The sequence below is a fragment of the Salvelinus namaycush genome, chromosome 23 (assembly GCF_016432855.1).
Source record: "Salvelinus namaycush isolate Seneca chromosome 23, SaNama_1.0, whole genome shotgun sequence".
Taxonomy (NCBI): domain Eukaryota; kingdom Metazoa; phylum Chordata; class Actinopteri; order Salmoniformes; family Salmonidae; genus Salvelinus; species Salvelinus namaycush.
The window spans coordinates 16,299,158-16,323,278 of record NC_052329.1 but is presented as its reverse complement, the minus strand read 5'-3'; the positions used below and the strand labels follow the sequence as shown (position 1 = coordinate 16,323,278).

General features: G+C 44.0%; 1 protein-coding gene across 4 annotated transcripts; it reads right to left on the bottom strand.

Annotated features, from left to right (window-relative positions):
- Positions 1-4,220: 4,220 nt before the first annotated feature.
- On the bottom strand, positions 4,221-21,262 carry LOC120018119 (vascular endothelial zinc finger 1-like). Of its 4 annotated transcripts, XM_038961115.1 has the most exons (7): positions 21,172-21,262; positions 18,598-18,657; positions 12,717-13,507; positions 10,474-10,543; positions 10,075-10,240; positions 8,653-8,697; positions 4,221-7,955 (listed from the first exon to the last, which is right to left on the bottom strand). In XM_038961115.1, the coding sequence occupies exons 1-7, from the start codon at positions 21,202-21,204 to the stop codon at positions 7,633-7,635; spliced, it is 1,488 nt and encodes a 495-aa protein (XP_038817043.1). In that variant the 5' UTR covers positions 21,205-21,262; the 3' UTR covers positions 4,221-7,632. The 4 variants fall into 4 exon arrangements, with proteins under 4 accessions (XP_038817043.1, XP_038817045.1, XP_038817046.1 ...); XM_038961117.1 differs by lacking the exon at positions 8,653-8,697; XM_038961118.1 differs by lacking the exon at positions 18,598-18,657.
- Positions 21,263-24,121: the final 2,859 nt, after the last annotated feature.

The window sequence follows — 24,121 nt, the reverse complement described above, 5'->3', positions numbered from 1 at the left end:
ACTTAATCAGGTGGTTTAAGCATGTCCCAGTATAGGTCACCTAGCAAGACAAATTCCGCCTTAGTGTAATGGGCTAGGAGAGCACTTAGGGCAGGTAGGGTACAGGCCGGTACTGATGGTGGACGATAACACCCAGCAACAGTTAACACAGAGCTATTTGAAAGCTTAATTCTTAAAACCAGCATATCAAATTGTTTGGGGACAGACTTGGTAGAGACAACAGAGCACTGAAGGTGTTCCTTGGTAAAGATTGCCACTCCACCACCTTCGGGAGCGCTATCTTGCCCAGAAAGGTTAACATCAGTGTTCAACACACTCTTCCTTAACCACGTCTCAGTAATGACCAACATATCTGGATTGGAGCTGTGAACCCACACTTTCAATTGATACATTTTAGGTAATAAACTTCTAGTGTTAACGTGCAAAAAACCTAGACTTTTACGAGAGCAGAAATCAGTGCACAAGTCAGAATTGGGGATAGCAACAGTAGATGGGCCAGGGTGTAAGTGCACATTTCCAGATATCATCAGCAATAATTCAATCAAGGCATGGCAGAGGACAGGGAGAGCTCTGCAGTGTTGATTTTTTATGCCATTTGAATGTGCATCAGATGGTAACAAGATCATATTGTACAGCAATTTCATCAGGTAACATGAATACAAAGCCGGCGAGAGGTGGTTAGAATAGGATGGGAGACCAAGAGTCTGAGTAACTAATAGAGACAGAGCCGCGAGTGTGGGAACAAACATTGTCTGTCCCATGGCCGGGTAAACAAGTAAGTTCATAGTCAACAAAGCACGCAGGAGTCATGGGACAAATAGCATAAAGCACAAGAAAAAAATAAAACGATATGGGGCTAGCCATTGTAAGTTCAAAGAGTCACTCGCACCAACAAGAACTTGATTGTAACAAGGCCTCAATAACTGCCTTTATACACTGCTCAAAAAAATAAAGGGAACACTTAAACAACACAATGTAACTCCAAGTCAATCACACTTTTGTGAAATCAAACTGTCCACTTAGGAAGCAACACTGATTGACAATACATTTCACATGCTGTTGTGCAAATGGAATAGACAAAAGGTGGAAATTATAGGCAATTAGCAAGACACCCCCAATAAAGGAGTGGTTCTGCAGGTGGTGACCACAGACCACTTCTCAGTTCCTATGCTTCCTGGCTGATGTTTTGGTCACTTTTGAATGCTGGCGGTGCTTTCACTCTAGTGGTAGCATGAGACGGAGTCTACAACCCACACAAGTGGCTCAGGTAGTGCAGCTCATCCAGGATGGCACATCAATGCGAGCTGTGGCAAGAAGGTTTGCTGTGTCTGTCAGCGTAGTGTCCAGAGCATGGAGGCGCTACCAGGAGACAGGCCAGTACATCAGGAGACGTGGAGGAGGCCGTAGGAGGGCAACAACCCAGCAGCAGGACCGCTACCTCCGCCTTTGTGCAAGGAGGAGCACTGCCAGAGCCCTGCAAAATGACCTCCAGCAGGCCACAAATGTGCATGTGTCTGCTCAAACGGTCAGAAACAGACTCCATGAGGGTGGTATGAGGGCCCGACGTCCACAGGTGGGGGTTGTGCTTACAGCCCAACACCGTGCAGGACGTTTGGCATTTGCCAGAGAACACCAAGATTGGCAAATTCGCCACTGGCGCCCTGTGCTCTTCACAGATGAAAGCAGGTTCACACTGAGCACATGAGCACATGTGACAGACGTGACAGAGTCTGGAGACGCCGTGGAGAACATTCTGCTGCCTGCAACATCCTCCAGCATGACCGGTTTGGAGGTGGGTCAGTCATGGTGTGGGGTGGCATTTCTTTGTGGGGCCGCACAGCCCTCCATGTGCTCGCCAGAGGTAGCCTGACTGCCATTAGGTACTGAGATGAGATCCTCAGACCCCTTGTGAGACCATATGCTGACACATGCACATTTGTGGCCTGCTGGAGGTCATTTTGCAGGGCTCTGGCAGTGCTCCTCCTTGCACAAAGGCGGAGGTAGCGGTCCTGCTGCTGGGTTGTTGCCCTCCTACGGCCTCCTCCACGTCTTCTGATGTACAAGCCTGTCTCCTGGTAGCGCCTCCATGCTCTGGACACTACGCTGACAGACACAGCAAACCTTCTTGCCACAGCTCGCATTGATGTGCCATCCTGGACGAGCTGCACTACCTGAGCCACTTGTGTGGGTTGTAGACTCCGTCTCATGCTACCACTAGAGTGAAAGCACCGCCAGCATTCAAAAGTGACCAAAACATCAGCCAGGAAGCATAGGAACTGAGAAGTGGTCTGTGGTCACCACCTGCAGAACCACTCCTTTATTGGGGGTGTCTTGCTAATTGCCTATAATTTCCACCTTTTGTCTATTCCATTTGCACAACAGCATGTGAAATTTATTGTCAATCAGTGTTGCTTCCTAAGTGGACAGTTTGATTTCACAGAAGTGTGATTGACTTGGAGTTACATTGTGTTGTTTAAGTGTTCCCTTTATTTTTTTGAGCAGTGTATAACAAAAAGAAACGTCCCTTTTTCAGGACCCTGTCTTTCAAAGAAAATTCATAAAAATCCAAATAATTTCACAGATCTTCATTGTAAAGGGTTTAAACACGGTTTCCCATGCTTGTTCAATGAACCATAAACAATTAATCTTCATGCACCTGTGGAACGGTCGTTAAGACACTAACAGCTTACAGTCGGTAGGCAATTAAGGTCACGTTATGAAAACGTAGGACACTAAAGAGGCCTTTCTACTGACACTGAAAAACACCAAATAAAGATGCCCAGGGTCCTTGCTCATCTGCGTGAACGTGCCTTAGGCATGCTGCAAGGAGGTATGAGGACTGCAGATGTGGCCAGGGCAATAAATTGCAATGTCCATACTGTGAGACGCCTAAGACAGTGCTATAGAGAGACAGGACGGACAGCTGATCGTCCTCGCAGTGGCAGACCACGTGTAACAACACCTGCACAGGATCGGTACATCCAAACATCACACCTGCGGGACAGGTACAGGATGGCAACAACTGCCCGAGTTACACCAGGAACACACAATCCCTCCATCAGTGCTCAGACTGTCCGCAATAGCCTGAGAGAGGCTGGACTGAGAGCTTGTAGGCCTGTTGTAAGGCAGGTCCTCACCAGACATCACCGGCAACAACGTCGCCTATGGGCACAAACCCATCATCGCTGGACCAGACAGGACTGGCAAAAAGTGCTCTTCACTGAAGAGTTGCGGTTTTGTCTCACCAGGGGTGATGGTCGGATTCACGTTTATCGTCGAAGGCATGAGCGTTACACCATTGGCCTGTACTCTGGAGCGGGATCGATTTGGAAGAGGGTCTGTCATGGTCTGGGGCGGTGAGTCACAGCATCATCGGACTGAGCTTGTTGTCATTGCAGGCAATCTCAACGCTGTGCATTACAGGGAAGACATCCTCATGTGGTATCCTCCAGCATGACAATGCCACCAGCCATGCTGCTCGTTCTGTGCATAATTTCCTGCAAGACAGGAATGTCAGTGTTTTGCCATGGCCAGCGAAGAGCCCAGATCTCAATCCCATTGAGCACGTCTGGGACCTGTTGGATCGGAGGGTAAGGGCTAGGGCCATTCCCCCCAGAAATGTCCGGGAACTTGCAGGTGCCTTGGTGGAAGAGTGGGGTAACATCTCACAGCAAGAACTGGCAAATCTGGTGGTCCATGAGGAGGAGATGCATTGCAGTACTTAATGTCGCTGGTGGCCACACCAGATACTGTTATTTTTGACCCCCCCCCTTTGTTCAGGGACACATTCAATTTCTGTTAGGCACTTGTCTACTTCATGTCTCAGTTGTTGAATCTTATGTTCATACAAATATTTACACGTGAAGTTTGCTAAAAATTAACAGTTGACAGTGAGGACATTTCTTTTTTTGCTGAGTTTGTGGTTATATAAAACCAAACTCCCTTTCAGAGCGATCCATTTTCATGAATGCGGTGGTGTACCTAAAACTGGCCGGTGAGTGTGTGTGTGAAGTCCTCACTCCTTCCTCTTCAGTCATGTTTATCCTTGCCTTCTAAATGACTTGGATCCGACTCAAACCTCATCCCCAGGCTACTGTGCACTGAACCAGATTACACGGACACTCGTAATAAGAACGAAAGTCAGGACTGTAAAAAAAAGGCACCAACAGGCATGTGAAGATAGTGTGTACAGTTCAAACAAAACAGGCTGACACCCCATCCAAGTTTCCAAGTTTAATTGATAAAAATAAAATGTGTAAAGAGAAAAAAAAACAATTTTGTTGTCATGCACAGAGCATGGTTTGGCACAATACGCAAACAGAGTCACAGAGGCACTTATCAGTACACCATACTCCAATAGCATGCCAACTGTGAGCCAGGCAGTGTAGACCTGAGGGGGAGGGGGAAAGAGAAAAATAGAGTTAGAGAGAAAGCGAGAGACCTTTTAGGAAGTGTTGGGGGGAGCCAAATGTTAACTATGTCCTCCCTGCAGACTCAGTATGGACAGTCCACAATCATGTTTTATAGTTATTTTATTTAGACAACCCAAATAAAAGGCACATAAAAACATCGCGCATATGTTTACAATTATTCTTGACAGACATTTAAAAATGTAGGAATGTTTTACCTTTCTGCTAATCAGAAAGCCTAGTCTTCGTATATACAAAATTACCATTGTTAATGTTCTAATACAAAAAGATTTATAAAAAGGTTCTAGTTTTTTCCCCTTGCATGTGTCTATCATAACTAACATGTCCTCTGAACTAAATGGTTTTGTACAAAGATATACATTCAGCAGCCTTCACAGGACTCCAAGATCTCCCAATTCAGAGAAAGATTTGAGATCAGACCAACTTCTCTTCCAAAATCAAAAGTTAAGACCAAAACCAATCATTGCATTTAAAAAAAAAGAAATGTAGTGTCATTGCAAACAAATTAAAAGCATTTGGTTAAAAATAAACTGATGATGCATAAGAGTAATGGCCCTTTAAAAAACACAGACCATGTTCTCAAATATGTTAACAGAATGTTACTTACAAAACACTTTATTCAGTGTTCATCATACTTAAAAATAAAAAATAAATCACAACATTTCAATTTGGTTGAGGGGGCTGTCTAGCTCTTAGCCATCTGAACAGTTAAGGCTTCCTTCACAAAGCAAGTCCATCACCATAGACATTACATCTGCGAAAGCGCAGGCAGCGCCATTGAGGCCATCTCCATTTTGAAATAGTCCATTTTCTATTACTTTCATGAGTTGGAAAACAAACTGAAAGGGTGCATACTGCCACCTGGAGTGAGTTGTTTGAACAGGTATAAATCCAGGGTTGGCGATTTACTGCCAACTGCATTTAAGGAATGTTTCCTCACAAGTTTAATTCATTGGCTGATCCCTCCTGATGACCTGGATGGAATTATGTGATGTGTTCCTTCCTTAACCCATAGGAAGTCCCACGCAGTTGACTACTTCAAAAAGTCCTCATTGGCGCTGCCCATGCTAAAATGGGCTTTTGGGCACTAGTGTTGTCTAAGTCTATGTCCATCACATCTAGAAGAGGAAGCAGAAGTGTGGAATAGTGTTGTTGCAAAGCAGGTCAGGCACACTAGTTACGGCCACTGCGGAAGGACAACACACACATACTTCAAAACAAATTCTTTTTGTAGTGTTTTCTTTCAGTAAAAAAATTAAATAAAATAAAAAAAGTCACTAGCCTTCTAATGAGTTTAAAAAAAAACTGAATCCAAACTTGGACGAGCTCAGACGTCCACATGCAACATCGATGGAAAGGGAATCCAAATGGCAACAAGACCACCCGCCATTCCATCCCGGAGTCAAGCAATTCCCTTGGGGCACTGTGTTGGCATGCATACAATACTATCAAAGGCCTCAAACACCTTGCTGCTCCCAAGACCGACAAGGAAGGCGAGGCCACAAGTCTCTGAAGAGTGTCCACCAGTGTAACGTTTGAATGCACCGCCTGTTCCTACCAAACCCATACAGCCTGATTTTTGGGAAATGTGTCGTGTCAGCTACACATGCTCTTTAAGAGTACCTGCCAATTGAGTGAGAGGCCTGTGTACTGAATGTAGGCCTAGGCAGAGCAGGCAGGCACTGGGCAGGAAGCAGCCCTGTGACCATTGACCTATAACCTTTGATCCTTCTAGAACACATGTAGTGGATACAGCCTCTAGTCTCTGCTTCCATTCTCTTTCAGGGCACCTCAGGCTCCAGATGGCAGTTGGTTCTACAGTAATATAACAAAAAAGGACCTCAGGAGACAGAAAAACCTTAAACTAACCTTGGAAGTAAACTATGCAAAAGTAGTCCAATGGACAGCCGTATCGACAACGATAAAGTCATTGCAGCTCTGACCTGTGTTGAATATCTACTTTTTTTCCTGACGGGCAAAGACAAAATAATTGTGTGTTTTAATATTTACAAAGAAAGGGTAAAAGGTCAAGGTTGTGTGTTAAACTTGATTTGATCCTTTTACTCATCAAAAGATTGGGCTACTCTCAGTAAGGTTCCTGAGTAGAAGTTCATACTTATAGGATCCTAAACTAGCAATCAAAAATAGAGGGGGATAAAATGGCCCTATCAAAACCTCTCCCAACATAACTATATTTACAAAAATGTTAAGGTGAACTTTGGGACCACTTTTTCAGCATAGTGTCTACTGTGCCACTAGGTGGCTCTGGTAGCCTCTACATTAACAGGGCTCTCAGCCAACACTAAACATTTTGATCCTTGATAATACTGCTGTTTTCAGGACATTAACCCGGGGATATGCTTTCAGTGCCAGACATTTCCTCCTTGTGTTCCTGTAACATTACCACTAATGTCCTCCGGCTACTTTGTGAATTCATATAAAACACAACTTACAACTATTAAAAAAATAATAATTATGTATAGGTTTACAGTATCCAGCAGTGAGAAGTGACCATTTTCCAGAGATGTACAGGACCTGGGAGAGCTCACATTATGTAGTCAAAGGCATTGGCCTAAGATACAACTGTGGTGCCTTAAATTATCCAGAAAAATCACCCTCCTGCAAAATGGTAGCCTTTGTCCCTTTTGTTGTACTTAACCCCTTACAATTATTACAACTTAAATACTGATTAGCAGGCTATAATAATAACAAAGGAAAACAAATATAAAAACCATCTGCTCTGTAAGAGAGCATTTAAAAAACATTAATACCAGCAATACATTTCTGTTACAGTTTCATTCCAATGCCAAATGTGCAGGTATGTTCTGACGCAAGAGGCGAGGCATAACTCGTTTGTTTACGTCAGGCATCCACTTGGTGCATCATTCAAAAGCTCCATTTCTCCTTTTGAAACTTCACATGCCTTCCAGGACTGTCCTCCTACCGGCGGTTAAATGAAATAAAATGCACCAGCATCTACAGGGGCTGGCCAGTCCACCTCTCATCATGCTGCATTCACTGCTGCAGCAACTACAGACAGACGGGTACAGCTAGCCCCCCCATACTAAATCATCATCTATAGTACTCCTGGTAAGGAGGAAGGTCTGCTAAAGTAAGGGAGGAGGTGGTGGTTTGGGGGTAGAAGGAGAGAGGTGGGAGGGGTTGATAAAGAGATGCTAACCAGGGGCCAGGGAAGGGGTTACTACCAGGGAGGGGAGGAAGGCAGGACCTGGGAGAGAAAAGGCATGCTATCCATGGGCCGCATTGCGATGTTGAGAGGCCCGGTTATATTCATGGGCATCCCAGAGGTGATGGCCACAGGGTGGGCTATATTCATGGGCCCGGTGATGGTCACTGGGTGCTGCAAGTTGATTGGAGAGGTGATGTTGACCGTGCTGGTGGTGATGTTCATCTGGGCAGCGATGGTTACCGGGTTGCTGGCGTTGCCGCGGTTCATCGCCGAGGTGATGGCAGCAGAGTTGGTGACAGGTGTCGCCGAGCCCGAGTTGTGCACGTTGTTGGAGTCTGAGGAAAGACAAAAGGGCGGGAAGGAGCGAAATAAAGACATAATGAGCTGGATGATCGTTCCTTACAAACCATTTAGGATAACCCCAAGCTCCACAGGGTTAGAGGGGCCGAGGTTGGAGTCACTGCAGCAGTCAACACACACACACTAAAATGATTAGACATGATAAAACAAAAATGGTAGGATTCTTATGAACCTACCTTGAAAACGAGAGATGTCCATAAGGACTTGGAACGAGTTATTTAAGATCTCTCCTACCGTCAACTCACCTGAGGGGGCAATTCAAAAAGCAGGATCAATGTGCTAGCCAGCTAACTTTCAGCTAATATTCAGAAACACTTTTTCATACTATAGTCAACTTGAAATGGTATGGTATAATTAACTCAATACCTTCAACAACCCATATTCCACTTAAACCTTCTGAGTTGTAATTTAAGGTTTATCAAAGTTATTTGGCTAGCTAACTTATTGATCCGGCTTAATGAAATAAAACCCTGATACCTGAATAACCATAACACACAAAAACACAAGCATCTGCAACGACTTGGTTGGAAAACCACTACAGCTACACACGCTAGGCTAGAAAACAGATCTGTAGTGGAAAATGGGCCACTTCAATGCATAAGTAAGAATATACAGCTACAAATTTGGAGGGGTTGGGATCGGGATGGGTTTCAGCTTTAGTTACTAGATTACCTTTTCGTAGCCCTGAGTGGTGGTTCCACTGCCAGTCACTTAGCCCTATTCAGAGATACAGACAGATAGGGGTTACATATATTGACAGGACTGATTGGGACAGGGCATCATTTGGGCCTGCGTGCCAGGGGTGGCAGCAGGGCATAGGGGTGTACAGGTCATTGGGTTAGATACACGAACGGCCAATCAAATGGCCTTCTACCAAGTACTAAAATGTTTATAGCGCGTCGTAGCTGGTGGGAACAAAAATGTGATTTGTTGTATCATATGCATACCCATTGTATAAACTGACAAGGGTTTGCTGAACAATAGCCCTTGCTATTTTAGAGTGATCAATCCCATGAAAAACGTGTCAGAGTGATCTTATTCTTCCAAACTGGACTTTAACACCCATAAGTGAGTGGAAGTTTGACAAACCAATGACAGAGCAGACGTCATGAACCTCAATTTCAAGAGCTGACAGAAACAAGATACCCACCGAGTTTGAAAACCGCACACACAGACCCATCAACACTTAATGAGAGGATATTAAATTATTTGTTTGGTCGGGTCAGATTTGAATGCCTTGTATTGCTGCACTAGTTTGCTATGTGCGTCAAATGAATTGAAAGTGCAAAGCCCTTTAAATTTAGACCATCTCCTAACAGATTTCTTGCTACAGGCTATCCATTTCTGTCAGCAGAGATACTTGTCAACACCACCACACATGTGCAAACAACAAACACACCAGACTAGGCTGGCCTGAAGGTGGGCCCCAGCACACTGACATGATCATGCTATCAATTCATGAATGAGTGGTAACGACACAGTCCTTGTCAGTTGTGGACTGTTGTGCAGTACATTTGAATCTGTAAGTCAATTTGTTGTGGTGCTGCACTGAAGGAGATGAATGTCCATGAAAATGGCCAAGATAAAGTAGGCATATTCCTAAACAGTCTTTATCCTGACCCAAATAGATATTGGAATCAAATACAGCCTGACATGAGTCACTTCCCACTCTTATGATTTTGTGACTGGAAAAAAATCTGAAATCTGACGACAACTTCAGAAACCTGGGGTGTATTCATTACGGAAACCGTTTAAGAACCAAACAGATAAAAACAAGAGTTTCTATTGGACAAATTCCGGTATGTCCCTCCACGTTTCATCCCGCTTGCTTACATTTAGGAAAAATCTAGCTACAGAATCGGAATGATTACAACCCGCAGGACAAACCTGACAAAGTGCTTTGTGCTTTCCTATTGTGTATAGTACAGCACAGCACTGAACAACAAGGCCTGGGGTGCTTTCAGCATAAAGATGGGGACGGAATAAGTACCTAAATTATTTTGAAGAATACAAATACGATTTAATACCTAGGTCTGGAGGACCCCAGGCTAGGTGTGGCTTAGGGGAGGGAGTGGTGGAGGCTGCCTGGCATACCTTTATTACAGGGGTTGTTGAAGCTGGCCTGGCCGTGGGTCTTGAGGTGGCTGGTAATGTAGGCGGCGCTCAGCATCTTGCCACAGATGTTGCAGGTCACCTTGCCCTCGTGTCGGATCATGTGGGAGCGCAGGCGGTCTTTGGTGGCGAAAGCAGAGGTGCAGGCCTGGGGAGGTATACAGGGACAATGACGGGGATATTAGAAGAGATACAATCTCAATCTGTCTGTGTACACAGTCTGCATCCTGAAGACTCAGGGGAGATTCAATATTTTATAATAATTTACAATTGGGAGATCGCATACTAATCATATCCTTAATCCAACAAACCAGGAGTGAATATGAGCGTGAACATAAACAGGGAAGGTGGCGTCCCGGAGGAGGATGCCTGGCTCCTTACCGTTACTTGGCATTTGAAGGGTCTCTCTGATGAATGAACATGCTTCACATGACAGCTTAGATGGTCAGGCCTGCAGGGGGAGAGAGGACACAGGGAGCACAGGCACTTTAAAACCTGGTATAGTAGCTACAATACAGGTAAGCTTTATAATTCACTCCATACATTGACAGTAGCTGCACACACTACTACACCGTTGACACGTGATTAAATTAACAAATGGGCCAACAAAAGGTGGCAGGCAAATTACAAATCGTCTCTGAACCCACTGTCATTTCTTAATAATTAAATTATGCAAATTGTATCGAAGGCTATTACTGCGGATGTTTTATGTAATGAATGTTAGTCTCATGGCGGCCCATATTTGACCCATGGGACACAAGCATTCCTTCTCCCAAAGTAATAATCTATGTTCTTGCAACAAAACCCGAGTTATTCAGTTGAGCCCCACCCAAAAAGAATTACCAGAGAGGGATGGAATTTAGACACTTCATTCTAGCTAGAACTCTATCCAACAACATGACAGACAATCATACCTGTTCTACAATATACACCTGAAGACAATGATATGGCAACCACAGCTGTGTCTCTCAGTCCTCCTCCTCTGCCCCCACTAAGCCGCACTAGTGAAATGTTGCTACTGGACAAACGCAGCCAGAGAATTCCCCTCCAACAAAAGAGGAGAGTGTGGCTTGAAAAAGTCTCGAAGGAGGCGGTTTCTCACTAGCAGGCTTTTTGTGATGGCTAGCAGGAGTCCAATCCCATCTCCTCAGGAGTGCAGTGGAGCTGAAAAGCTCATATCTCCCCTCCAACACAACACTCCTTCGTTTAAGAGGGGAATAGCCTTTTCAGGACTGCCAAACGTGAAAATGAACATGCACCTCTCGCCGCACAAGAGTAAGATGTTACTTCGCACCAAGTCATTAGACATGATACAATATCCTTCACTTCCCTAGTTGCTAATAATTTAGCTCAGAAACACACCACCATGTTGACAGACAACTTAATGGATGTCTGAAGGGGTTGGGGTGAAGAGACATGTGCTCTCCAATATTGGAAATAGCAAAAAGGGAGAGGCGCCAAATTGATGATTATAAATCAGACCAGTCAATGAGTCAGAACACTACCATTGGCCTTGGGAGCTGCAGGAGTGACACTGGAGACCCAGGACCATCTCTTCTGGTGCTGTCTGGCCCCTGCAGCAGTCTCCCTGTCCCATGCTGACATCCCTGAGGGGACACGAGGGACTGCTGTGACGCACGCAAAGCTCCAGATACTGTTTATATACATGGCGGGGCACTGCTTGCATGTCATGAGCCAGTACTAGGGTCTAAACGGAAGCTGCATGGGGCATCAGTAATAATGGCCAAGCTTCATAAAGCTACACACAAACAAGTGGTCCAGAACAACAATTAAAAGGACAATGTCTCAGAGATACCATATAAATAGGCCTTCCGGTATGTGAATTTAGGCATTGAAATTATACTCCACTTATTGTTCTTTGCTTGGGGAATTTCATTCAAAGTGGAAATTGTACATAATGCACATAGCCAGAAGGTGTATTAAAGCATCAGTGGAAACATCAGTATGCAAAGCACTGGTCCTAACAGCCTATCAATTGAGACTGATTAACCAGTCCAATTCAACTCAATTACATTCCAACATGTGGGGATTTCCAACATTACAATTCATCACCCCTTGAAATTATTTGGCTACTGACCACTGAATACCAATTTCAAGTGGAATGTTTTTACCCAACCAAGCCCACCATGTACTTGTATGCCATCATCCATATCATATTCATCTAGGGCTGCATTTAACATAGTTATAGTCTTCAGCAGGTGCAGACCCACAAAACAATCTGCCCTCTTGTAGCCCATTATGCCTATTTTTTTACTGTCAGTTTTTTTACATAGTCGTATCCTGTACATAAATGTATCAGATTCTGAATAAAGACGACTTTTGGAAAGTTGTAATATTGCCCTCTTGCTTTTCAACCCCACAATAAGGAAATATATTAGAGGCCCATTGAAATGGAAGCAGTGGAGAGGAGATCACCTTCACAGTGCAGTGGTAATGCTAAGAAATGTGTGAAATTCCAACTAACCTCACACATAATAAATTCACTCTCAGATTGCATCGACAATTACAACATCATGTGCTATGGACAATAACATTAGACTACTCAGCATTTTGTAAGTGGACAAGAAAAGGGAAACTTGAGTAAGTTGAACTGCGCCACGCACCTGGAGAAGCCCTTCCCACAGACAGAGCAGATGTAAGGTTTGTGAACACCCCCGTCGTGTGAGCGCACGTGGTAGGTCATGCGGTCCTTCCTCTTGAAGCGCTGCTGGCAAATAGGGCACTCAAAGGGCTTCTCGTCTGAGTGGGACAGCTTGTGACGATTCAGGTGATAGACGTCACGGAAGGCCTTGCCACACATCTCACAGCCATGGTTCTTCTTCACTGGCTTGGCAGGCTTCTTGGGCTGGCTCTGCTGCTGATGCTGCTGATGTTGATGCTGCTGGGGCACCATGGTGGGAGACATGATGCTGGAGCCCGTGGAGGCCGAGGTGGTTGCCGTGGTGAGGATGCCAGCGATGGTGGATATGTAAGAGGGCTGGCCGCCGCTGTTCTCGCGCTGCGGCACTGTGGAGATCATGGGCACCATCGTGGGCGCCGTCTGTGTCTTCTTGGGACGGGACACCATCTTGACGCCCGTGTGGCAGGACTCGTGCCGTCTGAGATGGTAACTGTCCCGGAAGGCTTTGTTGCAGTAGCCGCAGATGAACGGTGTTTTGGACTTGGGCTCTTTCTTCACCACTGCAACGGGACCGCCGCCGCCACCACCGCCTCCCCCCGTCCCGCTGGCTACATTGTCCTTGAGGAGCTCAGCGACGCTGACCGGGGGCTTCTGGTCCAGGAGGATGGGCATCACAGGCTTCTGGTCCACAGGTTCTGGTCCTCCTGACTGGAGGAGAGGCAGCAAGCTGTTCTGGGCCACCTGGTGCTGGTGATGCAGGGCTTCATTGGCCTGCTGGAAGGACAACACAAAGACAGCCATGCAGAAGCACATCAGTACACAGTCTAGACAGTCACACACCCTCAAAGCTACTACAGCAGGGGGGGGGGGGGGGGGGGGGGGGACGACACCTGTTTCTGACTGCTCGAGAGCTGAAACGGACTGCCTTGTCAGCAGAACTACCACTGTTTCCAAGATGTGCTTACAATTGTAATCTAGTGATGGGGATGAAAGTAAAAACAGAAAGCAACAGGACTTCCCATTTCTCCAAAAGGACTGAGCAGAGTATGACAACTTTATTGCCTTTTCTTCTTTGAAAAGTCAATTTGAATGTCAGTTTCCATTTCCAGATGCAGTTGCCGAATTCCATGAACTAAGCTATAATATCTAAACGCTTTTCTGGTGACATCTAAGGGTAGCCTTGTGGGTGATGTTGAGGCTCAAAAAGATGTCACTCAATTTATACCATTATTGTAAGTCTTCCCCAGTGCCATTCAGGCAGCCCAGTTACTACAACCCCAGCCCTGTCAGCATGAATGCAGCATTCTAAAAGGAAGGACAGGCTTTAAGGCTTTAACAGAAAGTGGGTGGGGTTACATCCTGCCTGGTTGCCCCTGTCCGGGGGTATCGTCGAACGGGACCATAGTGTATCCAGACCCCTCCCGTCTCAGCCTCCATTATTTTAACCCATTTTCTCCCCAATTTGTGGTATCCAATTGGTAGTTACAGTCTTGTCTCATCACTGCAACTCCCGTATGGACTCAGGAGAGGTGAAGGTCGAGAGCCGTGCGTCCTCCAAAACACAGCCCAACCAAGCCGCACTGCTTCGTGACACAATGCACGCTTAACCTAGAAGCCAGCCACACCAATGTGTCGGAGGAAACACCGTACACCTGGCGACCGTGTCAGCGTGCATGTGCCCGGCCCGCCACAGGAGTCGCCAGAGCGCGATGGGACAAGAACATCCCTGCAGGGCAAACCCTCCCTTAACCCGGACGACGATGGGCTAATTGTGTGCCGCCCCATGGGTCTCCCGGTCACAGCCGGCTGCGACAGAGCCTGGAATCGAACCAGGATCTCTAGTGGCACAGCTAGCACTGCGATGCAGTGGCTCAGGCCCCTGCGCCACTCGGGAGGCCCAGCCTCCAGTATTTATGCTGCAGTAGTCTGTGTTTCGGGGGGCTAGGGTCAGTCTGTTATATCTGGAGTATTTTTCCTGTCTTATCCGGTGTCCTGTGTGAATTTAAGTATGCTCCCTCTAATTCGCTTCCTGAGCCCTAGGACCTTGCCTCAGGACTACCCGGTCTTCCTTGCTGTCCCCAGTCCACCTGGTCATGCTGCTGCTCCAGTTTCAACTGTTCTGCCTGCGGCTATGGAACCCTGACCTGTTCACCGGACGTGCTACCTTGTCCCGGACCTGCTGTCTAACTGAATGCTCGACTATGAAAAGCAAACTGACATTAACTCCTGAGGTGCTGACTTGTTGCATCCTCTACAACCACTGATGATGATTATTAGACCTTGCTGGTCATCTATGAACGTTTGAACATATTGAACAATCTGGCCTTAAAATGGCCATGTACGCATATAATCTCCACCCGCCACAGTCAGAAGAGGACTGGCCACCCCTCAGAGCCGGGTTCCTATCTAGGTTTCTTCCTAGGTTCCTGCCTTTCTAGGGAGTCTTCACTAGTCACCGTGCTTCTACATCTGCCTTGCTAGTCATTTGGGGTTTTAGGCTGGGTTTCTGTATAGCACTTTGTGACATCCGCTGATGTAAAAAGGGCTTTATAAATACATTTGATTGCTTAAACAGAGGAACAGCCATTAATTTCTCAGAAATAGAAAGGGAGTCATTTCCAGCCCAGGCATCTGAGCCAATCAGAAAAAACAAGAGCGCAGCCTTGATGAATGTGGCAAGAGACAAGGGGACGTGGGTCAGGAGACAAGGGTTAGGAGGGGAGAGAAGGGTTAAGAGGCAGCTGTTCCAGGTTCCATAAACTATAAAGAACAAAAAGATAAAAAAGCAACAATTTCAACGATTTTACTGAGTTAGAGTTCATATAAAGGGAATCAGTCAATTGAAATAAATTCATTAGGCCTTAATCTATGGATTTCACGACTGGGCAGTGGCGCTGCCATAGGTGGGCCTGGATGAGTTGTAATCGTTTCAGACGATCCCGCAGGTGAAGAAGCCGGATGTGGAGGTGCTGGGCTGGCGTGGTTAAATGTGGTCTGCGGTTGTGAGGCCGGTTGGACATAGTGCCAAATTTTCTAAAACAATGTTGGAGGTGGATTATGGTAGAGAAATTAACATTCAATTATCTGGCTACAGCTCTGGTGTACAGTCCTACAGTCACCATGCCAATTGCACACTCCCTCAACTTGAGACATCTGTGGCATTAATGTGATAAAACTGCACATTTTAGTGTGGCCTTTTATTGTCCCCTGCACAAGGTGCACGTATGTAATGATCATGCCGTTTAATCAGCTTCTTGATATGTCACACCTGTCAGGAGGATGGATTATCTTGGTAAAGAAAAAAATATTCACTAACAGATAAAAACACAATTGTGCACAACATTTAAGAGAAATGTGTTTTTTGTGCATATGGAAGATTTCTGGGATCTTTCATTTCAGCTCATGAAACATGGGACCAACACTTTACATGTTGTGTTTATATTTTTGTTCAGTGTAATAAAGAGACAGAGGATTTCAACTGCGATTCGAGCACAGAGGGTTAGGTAAAGTCAGTTGTGTCGTACCAGAACATGACATGAACAATATACAGTACACCAACATACACCTGACCAACTGCATACATACAACGAATCAACATGTTAATTTCACTTTGTAGATTTAAGTCTCTTGACCTTTCCCACAAACTCTTGAGTTTCTTGAACTATGATGACAATCTGGCATTGTACACCCAAAGTATTCAAGTGCCGCAACTCGAGATCTGCTCAAATGAGTCCTTCAGAGATCAACACAGAGCTCCCTGCCACTCAATCTAAATCTGTTGCATGTAAGGTGATCTCCTGTGGTGATTGAGCCGATTAGTTCTCTCTACTGGCAGAACATCTAGCATGGGACAACCTGTATGTTAGTCAACTATACCTAACCCCAACACAACTGAATATGATGCAAGACAGAGGAGCAGGACTTGGCACTAAGGAACCTTTGGATACTCACAAAACTACATTATATTAACAAAAATTGTGCCCTAGGTAATCAAATATTGTCCAGAATGGTTGCTTTGACCAATTGGACAAGTTCAGGTAGTTTCTCATCTACATCAACATTTCCTCCCATGTCCGCCTCCTGAACACGGTATCCATCTGCAACGATGAGCTACTGGCCCCTTCACCACCATTCAAAACGACACTGAATAGTAACAGAACCTACCAATGCTAATTGTTTGAAATGCAACTTCTGTCGTGTCTCAGGACAAGTTGTAATAGCTGCTTACACATCTGCTATAAATATCCCTTTTGGAGCAATTTCACACCACTTCCAAGTGGCGCTGTGGGCGCAGGCTGGTTGAGGCGTCATACTCCCAAACTACTTACACCCCCCCCGAATCACATTCATCACACTGGCTTACACAGGCTCATATAACCTACTACATACAACCAGTCATTAAAATCTAACATTTAAATACTTCCTTTAAACACACAAAATTGGTAAATTATTCCATAATGACCTACTAATAATCATACACTACCCAAAATGCTGCAGATGTTTTGCAGTGGTTGAAAAAAATGTGTAGCAATGTAACAAAAACTGATAAGGTAGCAAAAGAATTACCCAACACTGGTAGCTAATAGAGCAGTGTACAGAGGACAGCTGCAGCTGCTGGCATTGTCCAATTGGTCACGGCAGCCCCCAAAGAATGGGTGGGGGGGCTGGGGGTTTATGAATATTTTTGGTTGGTGTGTGAATAGAGTTTCACATTGTAACCAGCAACCTTACAACAGGCCGACCAAAGACACCCCGATTGAGACGATCTTGTTATTTTCCGTAATCACCATAGGGCAAGGTTAAAGAGCTGACCCCTGGGCTTTCAGGTTCAGCCAAGCATCCCAATACGGTCAGCCAGGCAGGCAGGGGATGGTTGTCTGGGCGAGGCTGAAAAAAATCCCAAATTGTGTTCCTTTTTCTTTATGCTCTTTTGTGGAGCCGTAGAGGACACAAATCCGAGCAGTGGTGCACTTACGGCCCTCAGGGGGGCCTTTGTAACAACAGTCCTGCCTGACTTGGGGATTCTGTTCAGCTGGCGGACGCTGCAGACTGCTTAGTGTGTTACCATAGGCAGCCGTGCTTTGGGGAATGGGAGAAAAACATGGTTCAGTCACAGGGTGTTATGTCCCCTTTTTGTCCTCTGTCCACACTTTAGTTGGATCCAGACTGGAATTCTTACCACCATTAGCATTTCTTCTAGCTGTGTGTGTGTGTGTGTGTGTGTGTGTGTGTGTGTGTGTGTGTGTGAGTGAGAGAGAGAGACAGCAAAGTGCTCAGACCAAGACACACAGACGCATAGGGAGCTGCAGCCCGCTGTGCCTTCACGCTGCTCTGATGATTTTGATACAAATCCGCTCTGAAGGCTGAGGTCATTCCAAAATAAATTGTGTTGAAACAGAGTGGGGCGTGTAAAATAACAAAAAACTACAACAAATAAAATCAGCCCGTTCTGTTGTTCAGTCAGTCAGGGATGTGGAGGCAGGGCTTTACAATGGAGGAGAATCTCATTCACCACAATGTTAATCTGTGTAGATATCAGACGAGGCCCCAAGGCAGCAGCTTGCCATTTGCTCAGACAAGTGCCCAAATTATTTTATGATCCCGGAAACAACCGTAATAGTTCAAATATATTGGTATGGCTTTTGTTCTCACAAAACTTGATAAACGCACTCAATGTCTGGCACCAACCTGCATGAGGGAAGCAACAAGATCCGAGTGTTAACCCTGAAACCAGGACTAAGATCCTGACTACACACTATACTCTATCAAGGGCTGGCTGGGGGTCATGTCATGTGCAGAAAACCTGTGAAAAAGGAAGTTGGGGAATTTACAGGGACATTTTACTGTGGAGAACATTAACTTACTCTGATCCCTGTGTAGTAGTCCCTACGTGGATTCCCTGGAACCATGGGACCTACAGAAGACTAATACAAAAGAAAAGGAAAATACTGGGCTTGTTAATAAAATGTTAACATTAACAGTAAAACAAAACCCTATTACGTATCGTCTTAAAGGAATCATAAAAATGTAGGTTTGTCCTAAAATCGGGAGAAAAGAAATGAGTCATTTTCATCGGATTCAGGATTACGAGAATAATATTGAGAGCTGCATAGCTTGACAACCCCCCCCCCCACAAGCATAACCTCTGATGCCTACAGAACAATAACAAGTGACGCACAGCCTCATTAGACGCTTCATCAAATCGAGCGAATCAAACGGAGCCTCCAAATAACAACTACTTAGTTTTCATTTTCCTCCACTGCTCCATCACACCAGCTTCAGGTATTTGTGCCTTGTTAGACACAAAATAAAACCATTATCATGGGTCCCTGGCTCTCGGCAATTAACTGGCAACAGCTGCAACTCTCAAGAGCTGAGGGAACGAAACTAAATAGGCCTACCACTATTGCTGCAACATGATTATGCGGAGTAGGTAGAAAAAGAAAAAAAGTGGCAACTTGGTTTGAAAACATACATTTTCAACACTGGTGTTCACATTTGACCTGGGATGGGGAGTAGAACACTACATAGTAGGCTATGAGAGGATGTGTGAAGCTTAAGGGTCAAGTGTCCAATTCATTTAATAATTTAACAGACACTGCATTTTGTTATGCATCTTAGGTTGTCACATAGGACAGTAAAAAAGGTACATACATGTCCAATAAAAGAAATAGCCTGTTCCCCTTATGCTAATGACACATTCAAGGAAAACAGAAAAGGGTCTTAAATTATGACTGATGTGCTTTCCCATACCCATACCGAGGATGTTTCAAATATCTACACTAGTGTACATACTCTGGATTCTCAAATACAATCCCCCAGGTGTGATGGAAAGACATCTATTTTTAAGCTCTAGCCGACACGTGACTGCTGGTGGATGAATTCTCAATGGTTACATAATGTCTACAATCTATGAATGTAGTGTACCTGGCAAGTTGACTGCTCTCGCATTTACTACCTTAAATCAGTCTTGTTTAAAAATATATATATTTTTGACTGCTGCCCTATGTACCTAGTTCAGGGTTTCCCAAACTCAGTCATCAGGACCCCAAGGGGTGTACGTTTTGGTTTTTGCCCTAGCACTACACAGCTGATTCAAATAATCATCAAGCTTTGATCATTTGAATCAGCTGTGTAGAATTAGGGGGAAAAAACAAGAGGAGGACAGAGTTTGGGAAACACTGGGCTCATGAATAATGTTTACATACTGTTTTACCCACTTCATATGCATATAGTGTATTCTAGTCAAGGCTCATCCTATACAACTACTGCTGTACACCTTTTCTATTCATATACTGTCCATACACAGACCATCATATATTATATTCCAGACTCTGACATTTTTCTAACTGATATTTCTAAATTGCTTTATTTTTGTGTTTATTGTTAGGTATTACTGCACTGTTGGAGATAGAAACAAGCATTTCACTGCACCTGGGATAACATCTGCTAAATATGTGCACGTGACCAATTAAGTTATTGGACGTTTTACATCTTGTTACAAGCACACATCAGTAAATACTAAAAACTCTTGAATAACCGTGATCATGTACTTACTTATTAAAAGGGTATAAAGAAGAAGTTTGGATTTCAATATTTCCAATTAATGACTATCCCTAGATTTGCGAATTTACATCGCACTAAAGGCAAACAACCAAGGACGTGAATATCCTCTGCAAGCTGCCAAATAGAAATCTCAGACATACGGCAGAGGGGTTTCAAATGATCAGTAGAGCAAGAATTAGCTAGCAGCTTACTGCATAGTCTGAATTCTTTCTCCAACCCGCGGTTACATATTTTGGGACGAGGAAAACGGGGGAAAGTTAAGAATCAGAAGTGAGGGGTCCCTCCTCGTGCCCAGAATGTAAAGGAATGCTTTTTGCTAAAGGTAGAAATGTATTCAAATTGTATCAAAACTAGTAAACAAAAACCACTGATTGCGAAAATGTATTCGTTGGTTAGCATGGCTCGCCGCTGGAGTGAAGGTGGGGATTGTTCTCGTTCTTTACGAGGCTAGCTACAGCTAGCTAGCTTTCTAACTAACAAACCAACGCGCGGCCATGGTCACTTTGTTTGCTTTTTATATTTAGCTAATTGGGGGCCAATCCGATTTATAAACATGCACCGGCGGACTTGAACAAACATCTGTCGAAACAAATATTCTACAAAACAAATGGGGGGGACCGACCAGATTTCCCCCCTCGAGCGTCATCCATACTTCACAGCTGGAAGTCTATGCTTGATGTCGCGAGCTAGTTCGCTAACGTTAGCTCGTTTAGCGGATTGAGCTAGCTAATATTAGCTAGCTGGCTACCGTAGTTTTGCTTGAATAGCTATTAGAAATCGACGTTTAAATTCACTAGGGGCAACGATGCATTGGGTATGTAGTAACATTTAGATGTAGTTAATCAAATTTAACACTCAGACGTGACACTTACCTGGAATAAAAATGTACTCCAGCTCGGTTCCATTGCAACACTTAAAATCTGCAGGAAACCTAGAAGGAATCTATAACAAAGCAGCTAAACATGGCAGCTCCTACAACTTCCTGTAACGCTCCGGGCTGAACCATTTCCAGTTTACTTTTATGGGACGTTAGAGATTTTTCAGAAATCAAGATATTGTCAATTGCCTTGTATTAAAATAGTATTCATATAAAACATGTTTCTAATATATATGTATTGCAAAATTACTGAATGGCATATGATGTGGCGTGTCAAACAGTAAAATATGTACTACATGGAATGTGGCCCCCCATTTGTCGAGCTTAACTAGTCCATTAGAGCGCCTTCGAGAGATGGCATAAAATTAAATCATTTTCAATATGCCATCGTCAAAGATGGTTACTGATTGTGCCCATATATATCATTACATTATGCTTCAACACAAACACTAGGTAAAAAGCAATATGTTGTTTCTATACAGTTTAGCTACTATTTGTCAACCCCTTAAAATAAAATTTTAAGAAATCCTTTCAAGATTTGCTGGGATTGGAAAATATTTACATCCACACACAAATGCATAACACAATTAGGATACAACATATGCATAACATGCATTTATATGATTTTACAGATTTAAATAAAAATGTGCTCAGCTCCTACCATTAAAATTTTGGACAGGTAACTAGTAACTAACGGATTACATTTATAAAGTAACTACCCAACCCTGACTGTACATACATAAACTGATCTTCTAAGTGGTATATGATCATGACATTACAGTAGGCATATCAGCTGTCTTCTCAATAGTGCAACACTTTATATAGCATGAGATTTGGGTATGAATAAATTCGGAAGCATCTTTAGTATATAGGTCCTATAAAGGGTTTATTCATTATTTTGGGGGCTCCCGAGTGGAGCAGCAGTCTAAGGCACTTGTGAGGCGTCTGTTTCTCAAACTACACACTCTAATATACTTGTCCTCTTGCTCAGTTGTGCACCGGGGCCTCCCACTCCTTTTTCTATTCTGGTTAGAGCCAGTTTACTCTGTTCTGTGAAGGGAGTAGTACACAGTGTTGTACAAGATCTTTAGTTTCTTGGCAATTTCTCACATGGAATAGCCTTCATTTCTCAGAACAAGAATAGACTGACGAGTTTCAGAAAAAAGTTATTTGTTTCTAGGCACTGCACCTCAGTGCTAGAGGCATCACTACAGACCCTGGTTCGATTCTGGGCTGTATCACAAACAGCTGTGATTGGGCGTCCCATAGGGCTGCACACAATTGGCCCAGTGTCGTCCTAGGTAGATTGTCATTGTAAATAAGAATTTGTTCTTAACTGACTTGCCTAGTTAAATGAAGGTTAAATGGGCATGACAATCCTTAGTGCTTCGTTAGCAATTTCTGTCTTTGTCTTTGACACATTGATGTTTTCAGAAAGTCAGATGCTTCCTCAATATTTGAATTTAGATGAACTCGATCAATAATTCAGTTATTGATCATATTTGGCCCACTGGCACTGGCTGCCCTGTAGTTTACATATGACACACACGGACAACACCAAATCCAGCCTTTCAGCCCAACAACACAAAGTAACAATTGAATTCCAGCCCTCACAAACTGCAGGGTAATGGTCCTGATGTCCTCTGTTCCAGAGCCCCAGTGTATGGACCACACCATGATGAAGCAGAGACACGGATGCTGCGGAGGATACTGAGGCTTGGTCTTTACATTTGATCCCATGATGGACATTCAAGTGGATGGATAGACTCTAAACATACTTATTTTAATGGAGATACAACCTGTTCTGTGTGTTTCATCTGTGGACTTGGATTGGATCTATACGTCATTGATGCAAGCTGCTTATAGGGACTTCAGTATACAATTTGAAGGGATACCACAGTCCTGTTTAGTCCAGACAGTTCCTGGAAGACAATTTTAGTGAACTGTATGTATTGTGAGATTTGTATCTCTGTTTTAGGTCAGGCCTATAAGTGGATGGGGCCCAGCACTAAGGCTAGTTGCCTAGAGAAAGACAAATGCTGTAGTCATAACTGGTGACTATAAGCCTAAAACTGCTGGATGATTCCTCTACTTTGTCATCACATTTCATTCAAAGATTGATTGAGCATAGTCTGGAAAAGTGAGAAATATTAAATCTTCCATTTCTCTAAATTGTATTTTTGAAACAGGCTTAGAGCAGAAGCTTTGCATAAATTGGCATTGTTTTCCTTTTCCAGTTTGTTCCCTGCTGTTATTGTTTCACTATTCCCGGCTGTTCAGAAAAGGTGCCTCCCATTGTATTTTAAATCTTTGTTAAACTGTACATTGGCTGCCTTTGTATCCCAACAGTACAATGAGAGTTTCAGCTAGAGTGGCTGAATATGTCTGAATATGCCTATTCTCCCATACGAGGCTCAACACCGTTCAAATCGTCCATTAAACAGCATTCATATTAATTATAGCCAATGCGTACTGCATGGCAAAGCATTTTTTACAGATTTGCATTGGAAAGAGACAAACTATCCAGGGGTGAGTGGATTTCTAACTGTTTTGTTCGGATTGTTCTTCTCTGTTTGCATTTTCAATTGTTGATGATAAAGGGAAAGGGGAAACAGTATTTTCTGCTGTTACAATTTGCAATGTATTCCCCTCATTGATATGTGCATACTCTATCAGTCTCGTGTATCAACAGCTGTCTGAGAAGTTATGAGATAAGGAGTGACATTTTTGGAACATTTATTTATTCAACAGAATAAAAAGGTTTTTTGTATTGTGAGTTGCAATACAACCATCTTAGATCAGATAAGAAACCATTTGCTCTCACTGTTTGCAAAACACTAGAAAATGTTCCTTTACATAGAATTAATATTGGTGTCTAAATGATTCCTACTGTACTGTTTTAGGTAGTAGTGGACTGAGAGGTTGTGATCCCCCCAGGTTAAACC